The 17,430-nt window shown below is 46.8% G+C and overlaps 1 protein-coding gene across 2 annotated transcripts in view; it reads left to right on the top strand.

The window, feature by feature from the left end:
- The window catches only part of adamts10 (ADAM metallopeptidase with thrombospondin type 1 motif, 10), a 55,379-nt gene that overhangs the window by 11,806 nt on the left and 26,143 nt on the right, over positions 1-17,430 (top strand). Inside the window, exons 3-12 of one of the 2 annotated variants that reach the window (XM_069185989.1) lie at positions 4,574-4,947; positions 6,690-6,846; positions 7,293-7,495; positions 8,747-8,830; positions 11,270-11,415; positions 12,635-12,678; positions 13,698-13,803; positions 15,775-15,921; positions 16,134-16,275; positions 16,852-16,959. In XM_069185989.1, the coding sequence (XP_069042090.1) occupies positions 4,574-4,947; positions 6,690-6,846; positions 7,293-7,495; positions 8,747-8,830; positions 11,270-11,415; positions 12,635-12,678; positions 13,698-13,803; positions 15,775-15,921; positions 16,134-16,275; positions 16,852-16,959 (1,511 nt within the window). Of the gene's footprint in view, positions 1-4,573; positions 4,948-6,686; positions 6,847-7,292; positions 7,496-8,746; positions 8,831-11,269; positions 11,416-12,634; positions 12,679-13,697; positions 13,804-15,774; positions 15,922-16,133; positions 16,276-16,851; positions 16,960-17,430 lie in introns of both variants that reach the window. The other variant, XM_069185988.1, reaches the window with a different exon arrangement.

Here is a 17,430-nt window from a genome sequence, read left to right as displayed (position 1 = left end):
AGACAAGCGTGAACTCAGCTCATGGGAGCAGCGTAGCAGTGCTTCACCCAGAGGAAAAAAGCGCCATTCAAGAAAAACGTAAAATAACTTTCAGCTCAGCAGCAGGACTGTGGGACAGTTGTGTGGGGATTACGACGGACCTGAGGTGATTTAGAATTGCGTGCCTGCTGGAGGACAGAGCCGGGCTTTCAGTCTGGCTTGTGGAGGGGAAGGAACAAGAAGCTGGGAGGGCAGACTCAGATGAACGCTCTCAAGCTCTCCACTGGCTTCATTTGTGGCTCAAGTTCCCATCTCGACTGAGAGCTTGACAGCACCGGCATTTGCTCATTTCGGGATTACTTCCTTGTCTAAAAACTGTCAATGAGAAGGCAGTAACGGCATCTTTGCTTTTTTTTCCACACAAGAAATGCGGGTGTCTGATTCCCGTTCTCTGTCTGGAGCTCCAGGACACTTACACACTTCCTGGGAGCCTTCAGAGGTGGTTAGGTTCTGTTTGCCTATTATTTTTAAAGGGGATCTTCCCTGTTGTCACTTGGTGTTCTTTGTCGAGTCTGGCTAGATGGCGATGCTGATCTGGGGCACTCGCAGCAGCACATTATACAGTAGATCTGGATGGGCCTGACTGCAGCAAAACAGGTGCAGCTGCTGTGTGGGGAGACTCTGCTTTCTCACCTGCACCATCGGTGGATCCATAGGGAAGGTCACAGACGATGGGAGTGTATTCTGCACATCTAGCCCATCTGCTAGTTAGTTTGATAGTAAGGATCTCATCCGGTCATTTCTTGTCGGCTTCAACAACAGGGCCGGGTAGCTTGTTCTAGACCCCCACAACTCAAGGGAAATCAGATCCTGTCTGATCCTGACTATATTTCTGTGTGTTTATTTGTATGATATGCAGGTCTCTACTGCTTGCATTCAAGGTGCCAGGCCCGTGGGGGTACGATGGAGGCTTGGAGTACATCTGCCTGTGCAGTCCAGGCCTTGTTGCGTGGGGCTGCTGTTGTCACCGATTTCATTTGGTTGATCCTGGATAGTATTTTGTAGGTGAAGCTACTATTGGGAACGATGGGGCATGGTTGGAGAGGGATTTCACAGGGTGGGGTAAATATTTGTTTTTCTGTATTATTAGTTATTTTGGTACTGCGTTTCAGAAATGACTCTTGTACGGAATTTAGCTTGCTTGATGTTCAGAGGTGGGCGTTGTGTGCTAATAAGGGCAGGAGGCTGAAAAGGTTCCGTAGCTTCACGGCTTTGACATAAATTGACGGCTTTGGTTTGAGCATTAAAGCAATGGACTCAATTTGGTCTCGACACTGTCCTGACATTTGAGTTCGTCTATGTAGCCACGTGACATCCGAGATTGCATGAACAGAGATAACACCGGTCGGGTGCCAACGTTCACTGATGTCCAAGTGTGGCTTTTCAAACAGTCTGGCAAGAAACAAAGGCAACAGCCAGATGCTCTGTTGCTTGGTTCCACTCAGTTGGGAATGTTTTTGGCTTCACTGTCCCTTAGGAATAATCAGCAGAGTTTTGTTTTTGGGCATTTCTTACTTTGCAGTTCTGACAAGCAGTGCCTGGACAGCAGAGTAAATGAGAATTTCTCTTAGCCACGAAAAGTAAAACAATATGTAATCTACAAGAGGAATTTGATAGAGTTCTTACAAAAGATAATTAGGACACTCTGGCCTTTGATCCATTGCTGTCCATTCCCTGTGGAATACTGGAACAGTATTCCTTATTTTTGAAGTAGTGTATATACAGTAATTCAGTCCACAGGAGGAATGTATACAATGCTAGGAGCTCCATAGTTAAGAGAGAAATGGATTGAAAAGATGCAGTTATCTGCAGGTGTAAGTCTTCCTCTACAAATTGCTGGACTTCTTTTCCCTCTGCAGTTGATGAAGTTAATTGGACATTTCATTTTTGCAATTGCTGTTGTTCTACTTGAATATAGGGTCGTCTGGTGTGTATGTCGAGGGTACTAGTTTGCTGATCGGCTGCTGGATCTCTGTACTTTATTCTTCCATCTTGGAAGCATGTCAGCCACCTTCTCAATGTTATACCAGGGTGTTACATGAGTCTTTGCTCAAATGCAAAGCGAACTTTCATACTGTCCTGACTGCAAAATAAGAAGACTCAAGAGGTGCTGCTGTATGGCTCTTTCCTTAGCGTTGAAGGCTTAGTTTCATCCGTGCTTCTTCCAATTCAGGGTCGCAGGGGAGCTGGAGTCTATCCTGGCAAGCAAAGGGTTGACCCTGCCCGGGCCGCCAGTCCATCACAAATACAGGCTCACACTCACACCAGGGCCAGTTGTTCCAGAAGTCAGTTAACCTACCAGCATGTTTTTGGACAGTGAGAGGAAACCAGAGCACCTGGAGAACCCCCCCACCACAAACTCTGGGAGAACTCTCCGCAGTCGGCACCCCAGGTCCGGAATCGAACCCGGGGCCCCAGCTCTGCGAAGCGGCAAAGCTGACCTCTGCGCAGGCCTGGCCGAGTTTCAAGCCCTGTCTTCAGTACGATTTTCAGGCACAAGTCCAAGGAAAACTCTACGTCCCCACGATGAACCTCCCAGCCGAGCACAGCTGACGGCCGGCCCAGCAGTGAGCACATGTGTCCGTCGCAGGGAAGCCGGGAACTTTCTAAAAATACAAGAAGGGATTACTTCATTGCTGCTCGGTCCTCGTTAACGAGATTGCCCTGTCAGGTGGCGGTGTCGGATCTGATTAGGCCACCCGGCAGGTTGAGAGAGGTTTCCGCGGAGTTTAAAGGAGAAGGCTGGCCTTAGCTGGGCAGACAGGGATTTGGGGAGCACAGTGCTCTTCTAAGTGGTACCAAATGTTTGAAGCCCTCCTTACAGACGTCTCTCATGTTCTCTCTGCTTATCTTGAATGCATGGAGGTTCCAGGCCACAATAGCTCTAAAATAAATAGTTTTTTTCTAATGTGTGCAAGAAATCCTTCCAGATGATCCTAAAATAACACAAAGGAACAATGCAAGCAATAAGCCGGCATCTGTGTTTCAATGTTAACAGGCTGCTGCACCTCCTTAAGGGAAAAGGCACTTTATGTGCTGTTTGTTTTCTCTGGCTCGGTGATGTAAATAAAGCACCGCCCTCCAGCCTATGGATGAAACACTAATCCCGCGCTGCTTTCCACAGGAATGGCGGGTTTCACCAGAATCAGGAGGGAGCTTTCAGGAATTGTTCACATATGCACTGAGCCTTCCCCTCTCAGTGCAGTGCTTGATGTTGGGATAATGAATCTCTGAATCCCCTGCCCGAAGCAGGAAGTTTCAGTGTTCCCAAGGAGACGGACCTGGAATATAGTGTGAATCTGAAGAAACTCCCATTTTTTTTCTCATAATAGTTACTCATAAGAAAAATAATAGTTTACTACTGATTGCTAGTATAAACGAATAATTACTAGTTTTTAATGGAAGCACAGCCTCTTCTTCTTCGAGCTAAGAAGCTGTCCTGAAGTACTTTCACCGAGGTTATTTTCAGTCTTGTGTCTTTAATACAGTATGTCAGTGGGATGTTTTAAAGAAGAGGAGTCACGTGCCTCTTGGTTTGCGGTGCATTTGTGTGTTTTCAATGATCCAGCTGTCAGATTTGACTGGATATCCCTCTGATGAATAGCAGCAGGCTTCAGGTCTCACTGTTCGTATGAGTTTGCAGGGTTAATCCTATATTTCCACCTTCAAAAGGAGGAGACTGAGAGTCTGTCTTGGTGTTCAGCATGCAGTGTGGCCTGCACATGCTGAAGATCTGACAGCTGGACTGGGTGAGAGGGCAGTCTTGTACTGTGAGTGAGATGGCATGACTTGTTTGGCACTGCTTTTGAATGACAAGTTGCTGCCAAAGGCTTGTGTTGTGTTTCTTGTTTCTTGCACCCCAGCGCCTCTTAGCTTGACGGGAATTGTGTGTATTCACAGATTGAGACTAAGTAGAATCTGCATGTAGATTATGGCTCTTCACAAAATGTATGGTACAGTATGTATCACAATGGCTGTTGCTTGAATAAACCTTTAAGTGCTTTTTGAAATGGGCGGCACGGTGGTGCAGTGGTCAGCATTGGTGCCCCACAGTGCTGGGGCCCTGGGTTCAATTCCAGACCTGGGGTGCTGTCTGTGTGGAGTTCTCCCTGTGTTTGTGTGGGTTTGTGCTCCGGTTTCCTCCCACAATCCAAAGACGTGCTGGTAGGTTTAGTGGCTTCTGGGAAAAACTGGCCCTGGCGTGAGTGTGTGTGTGTGTGTCCTGTGATGGGCTGACGTCCCGCCCAGGGTGTCCCCTGCCTTGTGCCCGTTGCTTGCCAGGATAGACTCCGACTTCCCCGAGCCCCCGAGTTAGATGAAGAGGTTAGAAAATGAATGGATGCTTTTGGAAATACAACCGTCTAACAGATTGGAAGAAATGCTGATTGGCTTTCATCCCACAGTCCTGTTTCAGGCATTTTGGGGGTGAAACTGAAAAAAATCCCTTCTCAGGGGCCCGCAGAAGCAGCGAGCCGCGTGGAAGCCCCTGATCTCAGTGTCGCTGTGTCTCTCTGTCTCTCTGTCTCTCTCTCAGCCGCCTTCCTGTCCAGCCTGTCGGACTACGAGATTGCGATCCCGGTGCGCGTGGGGCCGTGGGGTGAGGCCCTGAGCGAGCAGCGGGTGGGCTCGGCGGAGGAGGGGGGGCGGCGGGGCCGGCGGCGGCGGCGCAGCCTTGACGCGGAGCCCGCAGACAGGCCGCTCTTCTACCGGCTGTCGGCCGGCCGCACCAGCCTCCTGCTGAACCTGACGCTGCACTCCAGCCTGCTGTCGGAGCGCTTCAGCGTGGAGTACTGGAGGAGGGGCCGGCTGGCCTGGAGCCAGGCCTTCTCCCCTAACTGCCACTACATCGGGCACCTCCAGCACCAGCAGGACTCCAGCGCCGTGGCCCTCAGCAACTGCAACGGCCTGGTAGGCACCAGGCACACAACACCCCACACCGTCACGCAACACACAGAGAGTGCAACACCCCACACCGTCACGCAACACACAGAGAGTGCAACACCCCACACCGTCACGCAACACACAGAGAGTGCAACACCCCACACCGTCACGCAACACACAGAGAGTGCAACACCCCACACCGTCACGCAACACACAGAGAGTGCAACACCCCACACCGTCACGCAACACACAGAGAGTGCAACACCCCACACTGTCACACAACACACACAGAGTGCAACACCCCACACTGTCACGCAACACACACCCTAGGGCTCCTAAGGTCATCAGAATCCCTTTACAGCCTTTGGCAAACATTTCTGTATCTTCTTCCTCTTTCAGTACAAAGAAACTTATATTTCCACCAGCTTCAGATATTTCCTGTCTAAAAAATATCAGCTATTTCCATAGCTTGTTAAGTGGCAAGAGGCATGTGTGTATTAGTGGATATATTTGTAATACGGTTTCGCTAATTGGAGGAGAACTGAGCCCCATATGGAAGGCACAGTGGAATGCAGATGTTAGTACACAGATGTGTCCTGATTGCTTGTACAGTAAGTGTGGAGACAGGAGGAATATGGCTTCCCTCTCCAGGGCAAGGTGTGCCTAGCAGCATCTGGCACAGACCACTCACTGTCCTTTAACCAGTCAGTGGAGATCCAGTCAGTGTTTTCACCTGCAAGTGCCGGGGGGGGGATGGAGGTGGGAGGGGGCAGTACAGTTCAGTCAGATGGGGTCTGTGCTGCAGTAGTGACGCCTGTTGTCAGCTAAGCATTAGAGCAATGCATTGCATTCCAAGAGAACTGCACCTGTCCTCCTGAGGACGCCCGAGCTCGGCTGTTTGCAGTCTAGGATCGCCTCTTTAACAGTATCTATTGGTCCAGTGTCTCTGACCTCACTCGACAAGCATGTCAGCAGTCAGCTTCTCCTACTGCGGTCAGGTGGAGGGCTTCAGTGGCAGTATGGAGTCAACAACATTTAGTGACTCACAGTGAATACACCGAAGGGAAAACATTTGTCAGCTCTAAATGCATGTAAAAATGATTGTCCCCGTTCCTCCTTTCTTTTATAGTTCTGCTTCCTCATATAACTTTTATAGCTAGAAAAAGGAATTGGTTTCTAAAACATATACATTTTTATTATTTTTATTTTACTGCTTCTAAAATAAGTGAAATAATGGGTTGCACGCCTGCTGGTAACTTCCAGTACAACAAAAGATCAGTTGTTCCCATAATTGTCTTAATAAACACAGTAAAGAATAATTCGGGCCCATGATAACATTAGTAAATACAGCAAAGGATTAAATGAGCTCAGGAGAGCATTAATAAATGTGATAGATAATTACTTGTGGCCATAATAGCATAACTAAATTCACTGAGGAATTAACTTCACAAGTTCACTAGACCATTACTAAATAAATTACATGATTATCTAACCTTAATTACTTTACTGTGCCCAAACAGCAGTCCATGTATTTACTAGTATTATAGAACTTGGCTTAAAAGGTTGATTACTTCATAATTACAAAGACATTCTTTGATGTTAATTTAAAATAATACCTTTTTTTTGGTAACAGATTCAGTAATATTTTGAGTTAAATGCTCTGTATGTACAGTATGTAAATATTCATCTTTTTTTTGTAGTCCATATAGTTTTAATCTACATAGATTTAACACCACCTACTAAGCTGCAATTCCTTCTTCCCCCAGCAGGGGGTGATAGTGACCGGTGATGAGGAATACTTTATTGAGCCTCTGGTCTTGGCCGAAAATCTGACCAGTTTCGAGGAGAGAGAGGGGCGCCCCCATGTGGTGTACAAGAGATCCTCGCTTAGACACCAGTACATGGACCAGTCCTGTGGAGTCATTGGTAAGGAGCAGCGGCCGGTTGAGAAATTTAGATTAGCAAGCTTTCCTCTGAATTGCTGTTACAGGCAGTTAAGGTGGGTGAGCCATAGAAGAGAACTAGCAGATAGTCTGCTGTTTCAGGCTCAGGATGACTTTGTGAGACAGACAGGCTGTGGCCAACTAAGCTTACCCTGTCCGTGTTCTCCCTGCCAATGGAGCAATCATGCATCACCCATCTGTCTGCCGTCCATCAGCTCTGTTGTTAAAGGTATGAAGTAATATCCTGGACGCACTGCTGGGGTAGAATGATCACCGCAGTGAGTGAAGAGCGCGGTGCTGGAGAGCTCCCCCGGGCTGCGTCACATGGGGAGCCGGCCCTGTCTGCCGCCGCTGGGAGGGCAGATCCGCGCTGAGGCTGGGTCTCGAGCCGCTTCGCTCCTGACGGCCGCCCACTTCCTGTCGTTCCAGACGAGAAGCCGGGCAAGGGGTTGCCCTGGTGGTTGCGCCACCTGAAGCCGTCGCCCCACCAGATGCCCCGAGGGCAGTGGCCCCTGAAGCGCTCGGTCAGCAGGGAGCGCTACGTGGAGACACTGGTGGTGGCGGACAAGATGATGGTGGGCTACCACGGCCGCAGGGACATCGAGCAGTACATCCTGGCCGTCATGAATATTGTAAGTTGTATATCAAATCGCCAAAGGTGCACCCAGGCTGCACCATTCGGTCTGCCGTCTAGCAGCTTTGCTCTTAAAGGCGTGATGTAATGGATGTACCGCTGGTGTGAAATGATCACCTCGAAGAGAGCATTCCTCGTTCGCCAGAGTGACTGTAAAAGCACAGTGCCGGCAGCAAAGCCTCTGCCTCAGACATTGCACAGTCTCCATTTGTGTCATCTTCATGAGCGGGCTGTTCAATCTGACTGGATTTCTCTCTGTTGAAGAGCCACAGAATTATGTTTCAATTCAATTGGCCACTTTTAATACTGTATTTCCACCTTCAAAAGGAGGAGACTGCGGGTCCTTCTCGGTGTTCAGCATGCAGTGTGGCCTGCACATGCTGAGAGTCTGACAGCTGGACTGGGCGAGAGGGCGGTCTTGTACTGTGAATGAGATGGCACTGCTTTTGAATGCCTAGTTGCTGCCAAAGGCCTATGGTCACGGCCCTTTACCTGAGTCTTGTACACCCTTGTGCAGCTTTGATAAGTAGGTAGTTTGTTTCCCTCTTCGTTTTGTGTGACTCTGTTTTGACCTTTGGAAATGTTGAGTGAGGATGTTCATGAGGATGCAAATCAGTTTTGGGTTGAAATCCCTAAATCTTCCAAAATTGTACAGCACGATCTCAGCCTGGGATCATTACTTTGAATATAATTGAAACAAGATCTGCAGCCTGGTCTCCTCATCTCTGGGGAAGCACTGCCCAGGGTGAAATGGGTCTGAGTTAGAGCTGAGTTCGACAGCAGCCCTGTGGGAGTTTTCAGGTTCCTGTACACAGTGTTGTGAGCTGCATCACTCCTCCAGTGGAAGCCAGCTAGCCTGTGTGGAGAATGACTCCGCCAAATTTAAAATCCAAGTGCAGCTCTCAGATTAAACCGGACATCTGTAAGAATACATGTAAAGTCGTGCATTAAAATGAGATGAATCTATTTTATTACTGATAAAGTAGAATTAAATAGAAACAAATTATATTTTTGCTAAGATGTTTTTTTAGTATGTCAGATAAATTCTGAAGCAGAAACAGTTCGATAGAAGTGCATTCACCAGTCCAAATGCAGCTGGGAAAGGATAAGAAATTAAGCTACAGAAGTGATCAGGTGAGGCAGGATTTGGCTGACAGAAGAACAGTTCTTGAAGATGCTGTAGGAAGAGAACCAATTGATCACAGGAGCCCTTTTTAAGACTGGTCTTTTCTTGTTTCCTGGAGGTCAGGTTGCCAAACTGTTCCAGGATTCTAGCCTAGGGAATGCAGTGAACATCGTGGTGACCAGACTCATCCTGCTCACAGAGGACCAGGTATTATTGCTGTGGCCATTCTGTCATGCTTGGGGGAAATGTGAGTGTGACTGGAAAGATCCCGCTCATGATGGCGATCAAGGACATGGTGCTATTAAATCTGAATCCAGATCTTTCCACCCAAGAGGTTATTGATTGTATTTAACACAGAGTATGTGCTCCTTGTATATTCCACCTTATATCTGAAAAGTGATATGGTTTGATGCTCTGAATATGTACTATATGTAGACTTACCCTTCCCTCAGACAAGACATAGACTTCAATAGGTTGCAATGCTTTCTACATCATTCCTTTCTATCTTTCTATCATCTTGCTAAAAAGTTCCTTTTAAATGGTTAAACAAATCCTGGGGATGTGCGTTCCTAAATCCAGATTGTATCCATGAAATAAACTATGGTCCGACTCCTTTCCTGTGGCACTCAGAGGTGTTCCTGTGGTCTAGCCTGTGTGTCTCCATTCTCTGTGGGTGTTCCTGCAGCCTAGAAACGGGGCCACAGTGCAAGTTGTTACTTGGCTATTATCAGTTGTGATTCGCCCATGGACCTTTCAAGCTTGTGTGTTCCATGTTTGCAGGGTGTTGCAGGTCTCTCTACCTGCTGCTGCTGATGACATTAGGTTTAAATTGTTTTCTTTAAACCTAGACCACTGTGAAAGTGCTCTGTTGTGATTCTGACTCCTCAAGCTTGGATCCTACTGTAGCACCAAACCATTTCATGGTGGTTTAATGAGCACTTTCCTGAAGACAATCTAGAATACATACAGTGAATGACATCAAGCAAATATACTGCATGTGGTTTTTGTGATGCAATTACCAACTTATTAGGCGTGTGTGAAAATCATTAGTAGTCCAAAAATGCCAAACAGACATTCCAGGCCCTAGTTTGTTTGCCACAGGAAATCCTAGTGTGTCAGGGTCTCTAAAAATGTTTTCATTTAAATGAGGTAAAACAAATTGCTGTTTCCCAAATTAGAATGGAGTTTCCAGCTGAAAACTACCTGGTAGTTGAGTGGTCAGAGTCTTAAGGATGAGATAATGCTGACTTAAGTCACACTGTCCATTTCTCTGATATAAGTATAACGTATGTGTTGCCCACACACTGTCACCTCTGCCAGTAAAGAGCTGTCTCAACATTTGTCCTTGACAGAAGCACTTCATTGTGCAACGTGGCTTCCTTATTTTAAGAAGCATAAGCATCGGGTTGAGTGCATAATGGTTGGAGTGCTGCCTCACTGTGTCGTGGGTTTTCTTTCAGCCTGGGATATCTCTCTATGTGTCTGCGCAGTCTCCCTGGGTCAGTGCAGGTTTGTGCTGTGGGCTAAGGTTTCCTCTTGCCTTCCAAAGGCATGCTGGCTGGGTTTATGGACATTTCTCTAACATGTTCCAAAAAAGCCCACCCTGATACACTAAACTGAGCTCATCCCCTCAATGAATGTCCAGGCTTCCCATTTATAAGGAAGATGTCTGTTGTCTCTTCAGAGACCTAGTGGTGGGCCACACTTGGCTTTTGAGTGCCAAGTTTCCAACTATATTTATCACTACTCTACCACTCTACAGAGACCATGGAGGATTCTGATTTGCTGTATATCCAGGAATACTTCAATAAAAAAATACAAAATTCTCTCTGGTTGTATCAATTACTAGTTAAATCCACTCCAAATCAAACACAAATACTTAGATGTTTCTTCATTATCTCTCCAAAATCCATCTATCTTGTCTGGAATTAGGACTACAGACTGGCTGCTGATGTTAAAACACAGGATCTACTCCTGTTCTATTTACATTCCCCAACGTCCATTCTTGTCCTGACTCTCACCCTGAACTGCAGGAGTTTAGACACAGCTCCCAGCCTGTGCCCACCTGGCTACTAATATAACCCGATAGTAAATCCTGTGGAATTACCCACTGGGCTAATTAAATTACCCTTTTTCCTTCCAGTGTAATTCCTGTCACTCAGGTCACTTATCAGGCAATCAAGCCAGATGTATCTAGTTTTCACTCACAATGAAGGCCAAAGCCTTGGCTCACACCATCACAACAATCCAATAGCTGTGGTCAGGGAGAAAAGAGAGTGAAGAATCCAGGAATAAACACAGTGCAAACTCAAGATTTGGGATCTAAGAGCAAAGCTAGGGTCATAGCAAACTCTACACCAGAGTCCAGAGAACTCCCAGATCAGTTTAATTAACCTGAATCACCTGAGGCGGCCGCGGTCATAAATTGTCTCCAGGTGGTACAGGTCTCCTGTCAGATTGGTGTCCATGGCAACCAGCACTGAGTGACAGGTGAGAGGAGGTTTGGCCTGTTACCATGGCAATGCTAGCATGCTCTGCATGGTTCCAACAGGAGCAAACATGACGGGGTGCTCTTCCTATTTGCTTCATGTAAAGTTTCATGTTCTTTTGCATAGTGCATTGTTTCTCTCTGTTTTGTCTTTGTAGCCAATGTTAGAAATCAACCACCATGCAGGCAAATCCCTGGACAGCTTCTGCAAGTGGCAGAAGTCCATTCTAAACCGCAATGGAAGTGGCAACTCCATCCCAGACAATGGCATTGCTCACCATGACAACGCAGTGCTCATCACAAGGTTAGGTTGCACCTGAAGGCATGACTCTAAGTGCTGCACTGCTGCTGACGCTCTGGAAACTATCACTTCACACCTACACTAACCAGCCTCTTCAGTGTTTTGCTTCTTTAATATTTCAGAAGAAGGAAGAACAATTGCTGTCCCCAAGAATTATCTAATTTTGCTCAATTTTAGATGTTAAGCACATAACTGAACACGTTATTAAGGTGTGTGATATAATAAAATGTCTTAAAAGTTACACATAAAGTAGAATATTTAAATAAAATGGCCATCTACTGTATATTTATAACGTAATTATGGCATCTTAAAGGCAGCATGGTGGCACAGAGGTTAGCATTACTACTTCACAGTACTGGGGCACTGAGTCCAGTCCCAGACCTGGAGTGCTATCTGTGTAGAGTTAGTATGTTCTTCCCGTGTTCTTGTGTGTTTCCTCCCACACTCCAAACTGGTAGGTAAATTGGCTTCTCGAAAATTGGCCCTGGTGTGAGTGGTTATGCATGTGTCTGCCGTGCAGTGAACTGGTGTCCCGTCCTGGGCATATCGTGCCTTGCACCCATTGAAGAAGGTGGATTTATATAGCATGTGAAATTGTGTTATCTTTAAAAAAACATTTAAGGAAATACAGTAAATATATTTTGCAAATGTTTAGTAACAATGCAGTTTATATTCATGTCGTGTAACAGCAGAATATCGTATCAACTCTTTCTTGCAACAGGTGCCTCTTTCTGTCTCTCTGTGTGCCAGAGAGGTCCTGTTGTAGCAGAAAAATATTGATATATTCTTTCTGTGCTCCAGCTGTCTGCTTTTAATTCATTCCGCCTTGTTTTTTTTGCCTGACCTACATTATTTTGTATTGCATCTGGTCCTGTCTGCACTTCAGAAGACTGTTATGCTTTAATGAACATCTGGCCAGCTGTGGATCTCTGAGTCAGTGGAATGTTGGACATGCTAGACTATCCAGATACTGACACCCCTGAGCTAGTATTCTGGAGAAGATGACAAGTCAGCACATGATGTTGTGTTTTGAAAAAAGTAAAAAAAATGATTTGCTGGACATGTAGAATAATTAGTGTTTATACGAGAGTGGGTGATATTGTGCGTCTATTTCCTTCTCACTAGCTTCTCACGGCAACTTTCTTATCTCTGCAAGTAGAAACATTTGAAGGTTTAGTGTCTGCATGCGCAGTGTTTTCATGAAGTCCATCTTGTTTTCCAGACATGACATTTGCATCTACAAGAACAAGCCATGTGGAACGCTAGGTGGGACACGCACAGATTTTCTCTGCTATGTGAAATGTTTGCAGTGTATTTTTTGTAGTTGTGTAACTGTTTACTATGGAATCCTCCCTGTATGAAGACTTTAGCAAAAAATAATAATATTTATCATTCTGATTCTGATTTAGAATTTCCCGAACAATCTGAATATCCCTTTTATTTCTGTTAGATCATACATTTTAATTGCATAATTTCCCAATAGCCGTATGAATACTGGGAACGGATGTAACCACTCCCAGTAGGAAATGGGTATGATGGTGCTATAGCATTGTGTAAATTCCTCCACCAAATGGGCACCCACATCCTCTCGCTTTCTGACCAGCCCTGAATGTATCCTAGTGGCATTTTACCAGCTTTGACATCTCAGTAAAATCAAAGGGAGTTGTATAATTGTGGCTGAAATCTAGCCCAGTCATTGCTAATCATGCCGTTCTCAATCTTTTCTCCACTATCAGAAACACAGCACTGTGAAAAACAGTTTGGGTATTTCTTTTTTATTTCCCCTGTGGATGTTTTGTTGTGAGTCACAGTATCGCTGCTCACCATTAAGAAATGATGTCAGTGTTTGTAACGGGGTTTTCAAAAATCTTTGAGGATGGTCGAATGGTTTTCAAATCTAATTTTAGTTTTTTTGGTTGTATCTTTTTTTTTTGAGCTTCAGGCTAGAAAGTGTTTTGCAAAACCTGAAAAAAATATCTAGTAAAATATCACTGCAAAAAATGTAATTCAACCTAAATTGATAGCCTGAATTCAGAGGAGATTAATCCATAGTCCTCTTAAGGCTTTTATTTATAACCAGTTCCACCTGCTGCCTTCAACGGTTTATGTATTTTGCTTCTATCTTACTATTTTCTCATACCGTGGTTGTGTGACAGTGCCGACTGGGTGTTGACCCTGGTTGTGTGCCGGTGCTGACTGGGTGTTGACCCTGGTTGTGTGACAGTGCTGACTGGGTGTAGACCTGGTTGTGTGACAGTGCTGAGGCAATGTTGACCCTATGGCAGGTCTGGCCCCAGTCGGAGGAATGTGTGAACCTGAGAGGAGCTGCAGCATCAATGAAGACATCGGTTTGGCAACCGCCTTCACCATTGCTCATGAGATTGGACACACGTGAGTGCCCACTTCCTGTCTCAGGCACAGCAGATCGGGGGTGCTCTCAGGCCAGTCCTGCCAGGTACTGTGTTATATTGTAGTGTGTCATGTGACGAAACGCTTAGCGGGCCTGAGATGGTGTAGGACTGCCGGAGAACCAGAGAGCTTAAAACAATTGGCGATTTCAGAAAAAAAAAATGCAAAATGAAAAAATAAATTTTAGGAGTGTTAAACATTTCAGTTTCGAAAATGAGACGTTTTCTGTGAGAACTATGAAAGAGTCCAGGCTTAGCCCCATACTAAACATTTCATAATCTCAAGACGTGGACAGAAACAGTGAGAGAGATCATGTGACCTGGGTACCAATATTTAGTGACTGTGGATCACTGCCACTGGATAAATGCAAAACTCTTGTTTATACATGTTGTTAAACAGGATGCCTTGAAGTGTGTAGATCAGTAATAATTAGCTGAAACACTAGTTTCTGTGTTCTGCATTTCCTTGTGAGGAAAGTTTGTTTGATACATTGTTAGTCAGGAAGAACACACTTGGCCTTACATCTACAGTAGTCTCTCCCTTACTAGATTCCTAGTTTGTTCTTGTGATAAGAAACTGATGTTAAACAGACTAAGATTTATAAAAGTTATCTTTAGTGTCTGTCATACAAGTGTTGTGCAATATTTTTCTTTTGATTGAATGTCAGTTTTTAAAAAATTGTATTACTTGAGGAATTAAGGTTTAGTAAAGTCTTAGTGAAATAGACTGGATGGATCCTAATAGACTGGATCCCAGTTGATCCAGAAGAAAAGCAATGTAAATGTTGTTTCTGTTTTAATAAATTGGTAAATGAATATGCAATTGATTCTGATCAACTCCCTGGCCATTTCCATTCCCTGACCCTGCATTAAAATGTATATTGAAATACATATATTCAGCAATGTCATGACATACACTGATGATGTAAGACATATAATAATGCATTCATATAGTGCCTTTCATCGAAACAATCGCATAGCGTTTCACAGCATGCAATTGCAAAAATAACGAAAAATAAAGATAAAATTGCGTTTAAACATTAGAAAAAAACAGTTTATACAGTACATAAAAACTGTGCCTGAGTTCCTGATGAATATCATTTTCAGAAAGGCTTTCATTACGACCTGTAAAGAAACAGTTGTCCTGCAGTATTCCTTGGTCTATACTGTTTTGTACAACATGCACATCTGCACGGGTCCGGTTCTGGTATTTTCACAGCTGGCAAAGCCATCGCCGCGTCCTTGTAATGGCAAGTCCAGCTGCCCTCGGGCTGCGGGCCCCAGGCCTGTCTAGACGGCGGTCTGAGCCGGGCAGGTCCTCCTGTGTGTGGTCTGGAGGTCCACGGGGGCTGGGCCCGCTGTCTGTGGCTGGAAAGAAAGCTCAGGTCTCTGCTTCCTGTCGGGCTGTGCTGGGGGGGCGTAGCGAGAGAGCCGAGGGGTGCACTGTCAAGCACATGAGCAAGAAACCATCTGTCCAGGTCATGCCAGGAAGTACAAACACATCCAGGACTAGGCTTCTACATCATCGGGGCTGCTAGCAAAATCCTCTTCACAGTACTGAGAGAACCCCTTGGAAGGAACAAGTCTCAATTCAGAGACTTAGGAGTGCCCCATGGGACCAGGTTTGTGGTTTGAATAGGATGTTTGATTCGTAGCGTATTGTTACTGGCTTATCATACTAAGAACTAGGACAAAAAGACACCCAAATGAACGCCACTGAAAAAGAATACTCTCACCAAGTCAACCCTCTGCCTGTCCCAGGATATCAGAAGGCACTGCAAGGCACTGTGGTTGTGATTGACTCCTCGCACTGTGTGGGTAACGTACTGAAAGGCGTGCCTAAGCCGTGTCTCTGTACCCTCCCCGTTCTGGCCTCGATGGCCGTCGGGCCTGGCTCGGGCGTGTCTCCTGCCCTGCCCGCTCTGAGAGCTCTGCCTTTGTGCCGGTTTCTCAGGTTCGGCATGAACCACGACGGCGTGGGCAACACCTGCGGCCCCCGCAGCCAGGAGACCGCCAAGCTGATGGCCGCCCACATCACCATGAAAACCAACCCCTTCATCTGGTCCGCCTGCAGCCGGGACTACATCACCAACTTCCTCGAGTAAGCCTGGCGCCCTGGCGCCTCTCCCGATCCATTGTTCAAAATAAATCTGACTACGTTTGCACCTTTGAGCCTTTCTGTCGCTTCCAATAATTTCAGGAGGTTTTAGAAGACCAGCTTGCAAGGTGGTGTGTGGGCTCGCTGCAGGAGAGTCTTGCCTGGGCACTGCTCGCCGGCCCCCTGTCTGATCCCCTGCCGTGTCTCTCTCCTAGCTCCGGCCTGGGGTCGTGCCTGAACAACGTGCCCCCGAAGCAGGAGTTCGCGTACCCCACCACCACCCCCGGCCAGGCGTACGACGCCGACGAGCAGTGCCGCTTCCAGTACGGGGTCAAGTCTCGCCAGTGTAAATACGGGGTACTCATCCCTCCTCCCTCCGTCCGCTCGTCTGGGGTGAAGCCCCCCCACCCCCCCCGCCCGCACGGGCCAGGGAAAGGACAAGGGCTGGGAATGAACCTCCAGCTCTGCTTGCCCTGACCGCCTGGCTGTCATGCCAACATTTCTGGTGGCATAATGAGGAAACAGGCAGTTCGGCCTAAATTAAAGCGTTTTATTCCTGTTGGCAGCTTAGACTGGTACCTACTGTGTAAGTCCTGCTCCTGCAGATTGCAGTACTGCTTTAGACAGTACACTGTATCGCAGTGTCCCCTGTTATCCTGATGTCTCTCCCAAAGATACAAGGTTTGCTTCAAAACAAGTCACATTTTTGAGCGTTCATGATGTTTGTATAGTGTGCTAACTAGAAACAATAGTACATGACAATTCAGTGCAGGTCGGAGACCGACCAGCGAACGGATAACAGCTTGGTTGAAAGTGCACAGGGATACAGAGGGAGTGTGTGTGAGCTGGCCTGTCTCCCGGGACAAGAGGAGAGGGAGAGGCAGTGGTGGGGGGCAGTCGGGCTGACGGACTGCTGCTTCTCGTGTGTTCCAGGAGGTGTGCAGTGAGCTGTGGTGCATGAGCAAGAGCAACCGGTGCATCACCAGCAGCATCCCTGCGGCAGAGGGAACCATCTGTCAGAGCAACACCATTGACAGAGGGGTGAGTACTGGCTCAGACCAACTCCATTGGCAGAGGGGTGAGCGCTGGCTCAGACCAACTCCATTGGCAGAGGGGGTGAGCGCTGGCTCAGACCAACTCCATTGGCAGAGGGGGTGAGCGCTGGCTCAGACCAACTCCATTGGCGGAGGGGTGAGCGCTGGGTATGAGTCCAGATCCCTGACCGCTGCTCCACACTGCCTCCCTGCAGTCCGACGTCCACCCTTGGCAGAGGGATGAGCTCTGGGTCTTAGACAAGAATCCCCTTCGTGACCTTCCCCCAGGTCTTCTGGCAGTTATATTGATTTAACACATCACGTAGCTACAATATCAATCTCTTTTTTTAGACAGTTGAATTTACCGCAGTGTTGTCCAGACTTCGCTGCCTGTGCAGGAGATCGCTCCCCTGCACTGTGAGGCCCTGTTACCCGAGGAGACAGATCTATGCCCCTGGCAGAAGCACCGGAGCATTCT

This window comes from Lepisosteus oculatus, chromosome 29 (genome assembly GCF_040954835.1).
Source record: "Lepisosteus oculatus isolate fLepOcu1 chromosome 29, fLepOcu1.hap2, whole genome shotgun sequence".
Classification (NCBI taxonomy): domain Eukaryota; kingdom Metazoa; phylum Chordata; class Actinopteri; order Semionotiformes; family Lepisosteidae; genus Lepisosteus; species Lepisosteus oculatus.
The sequence above is the reverse complement of the archived record's forward strand: the minus strand, read 5'-3'. Positions and strand labels throughout refer to the sequence as shown.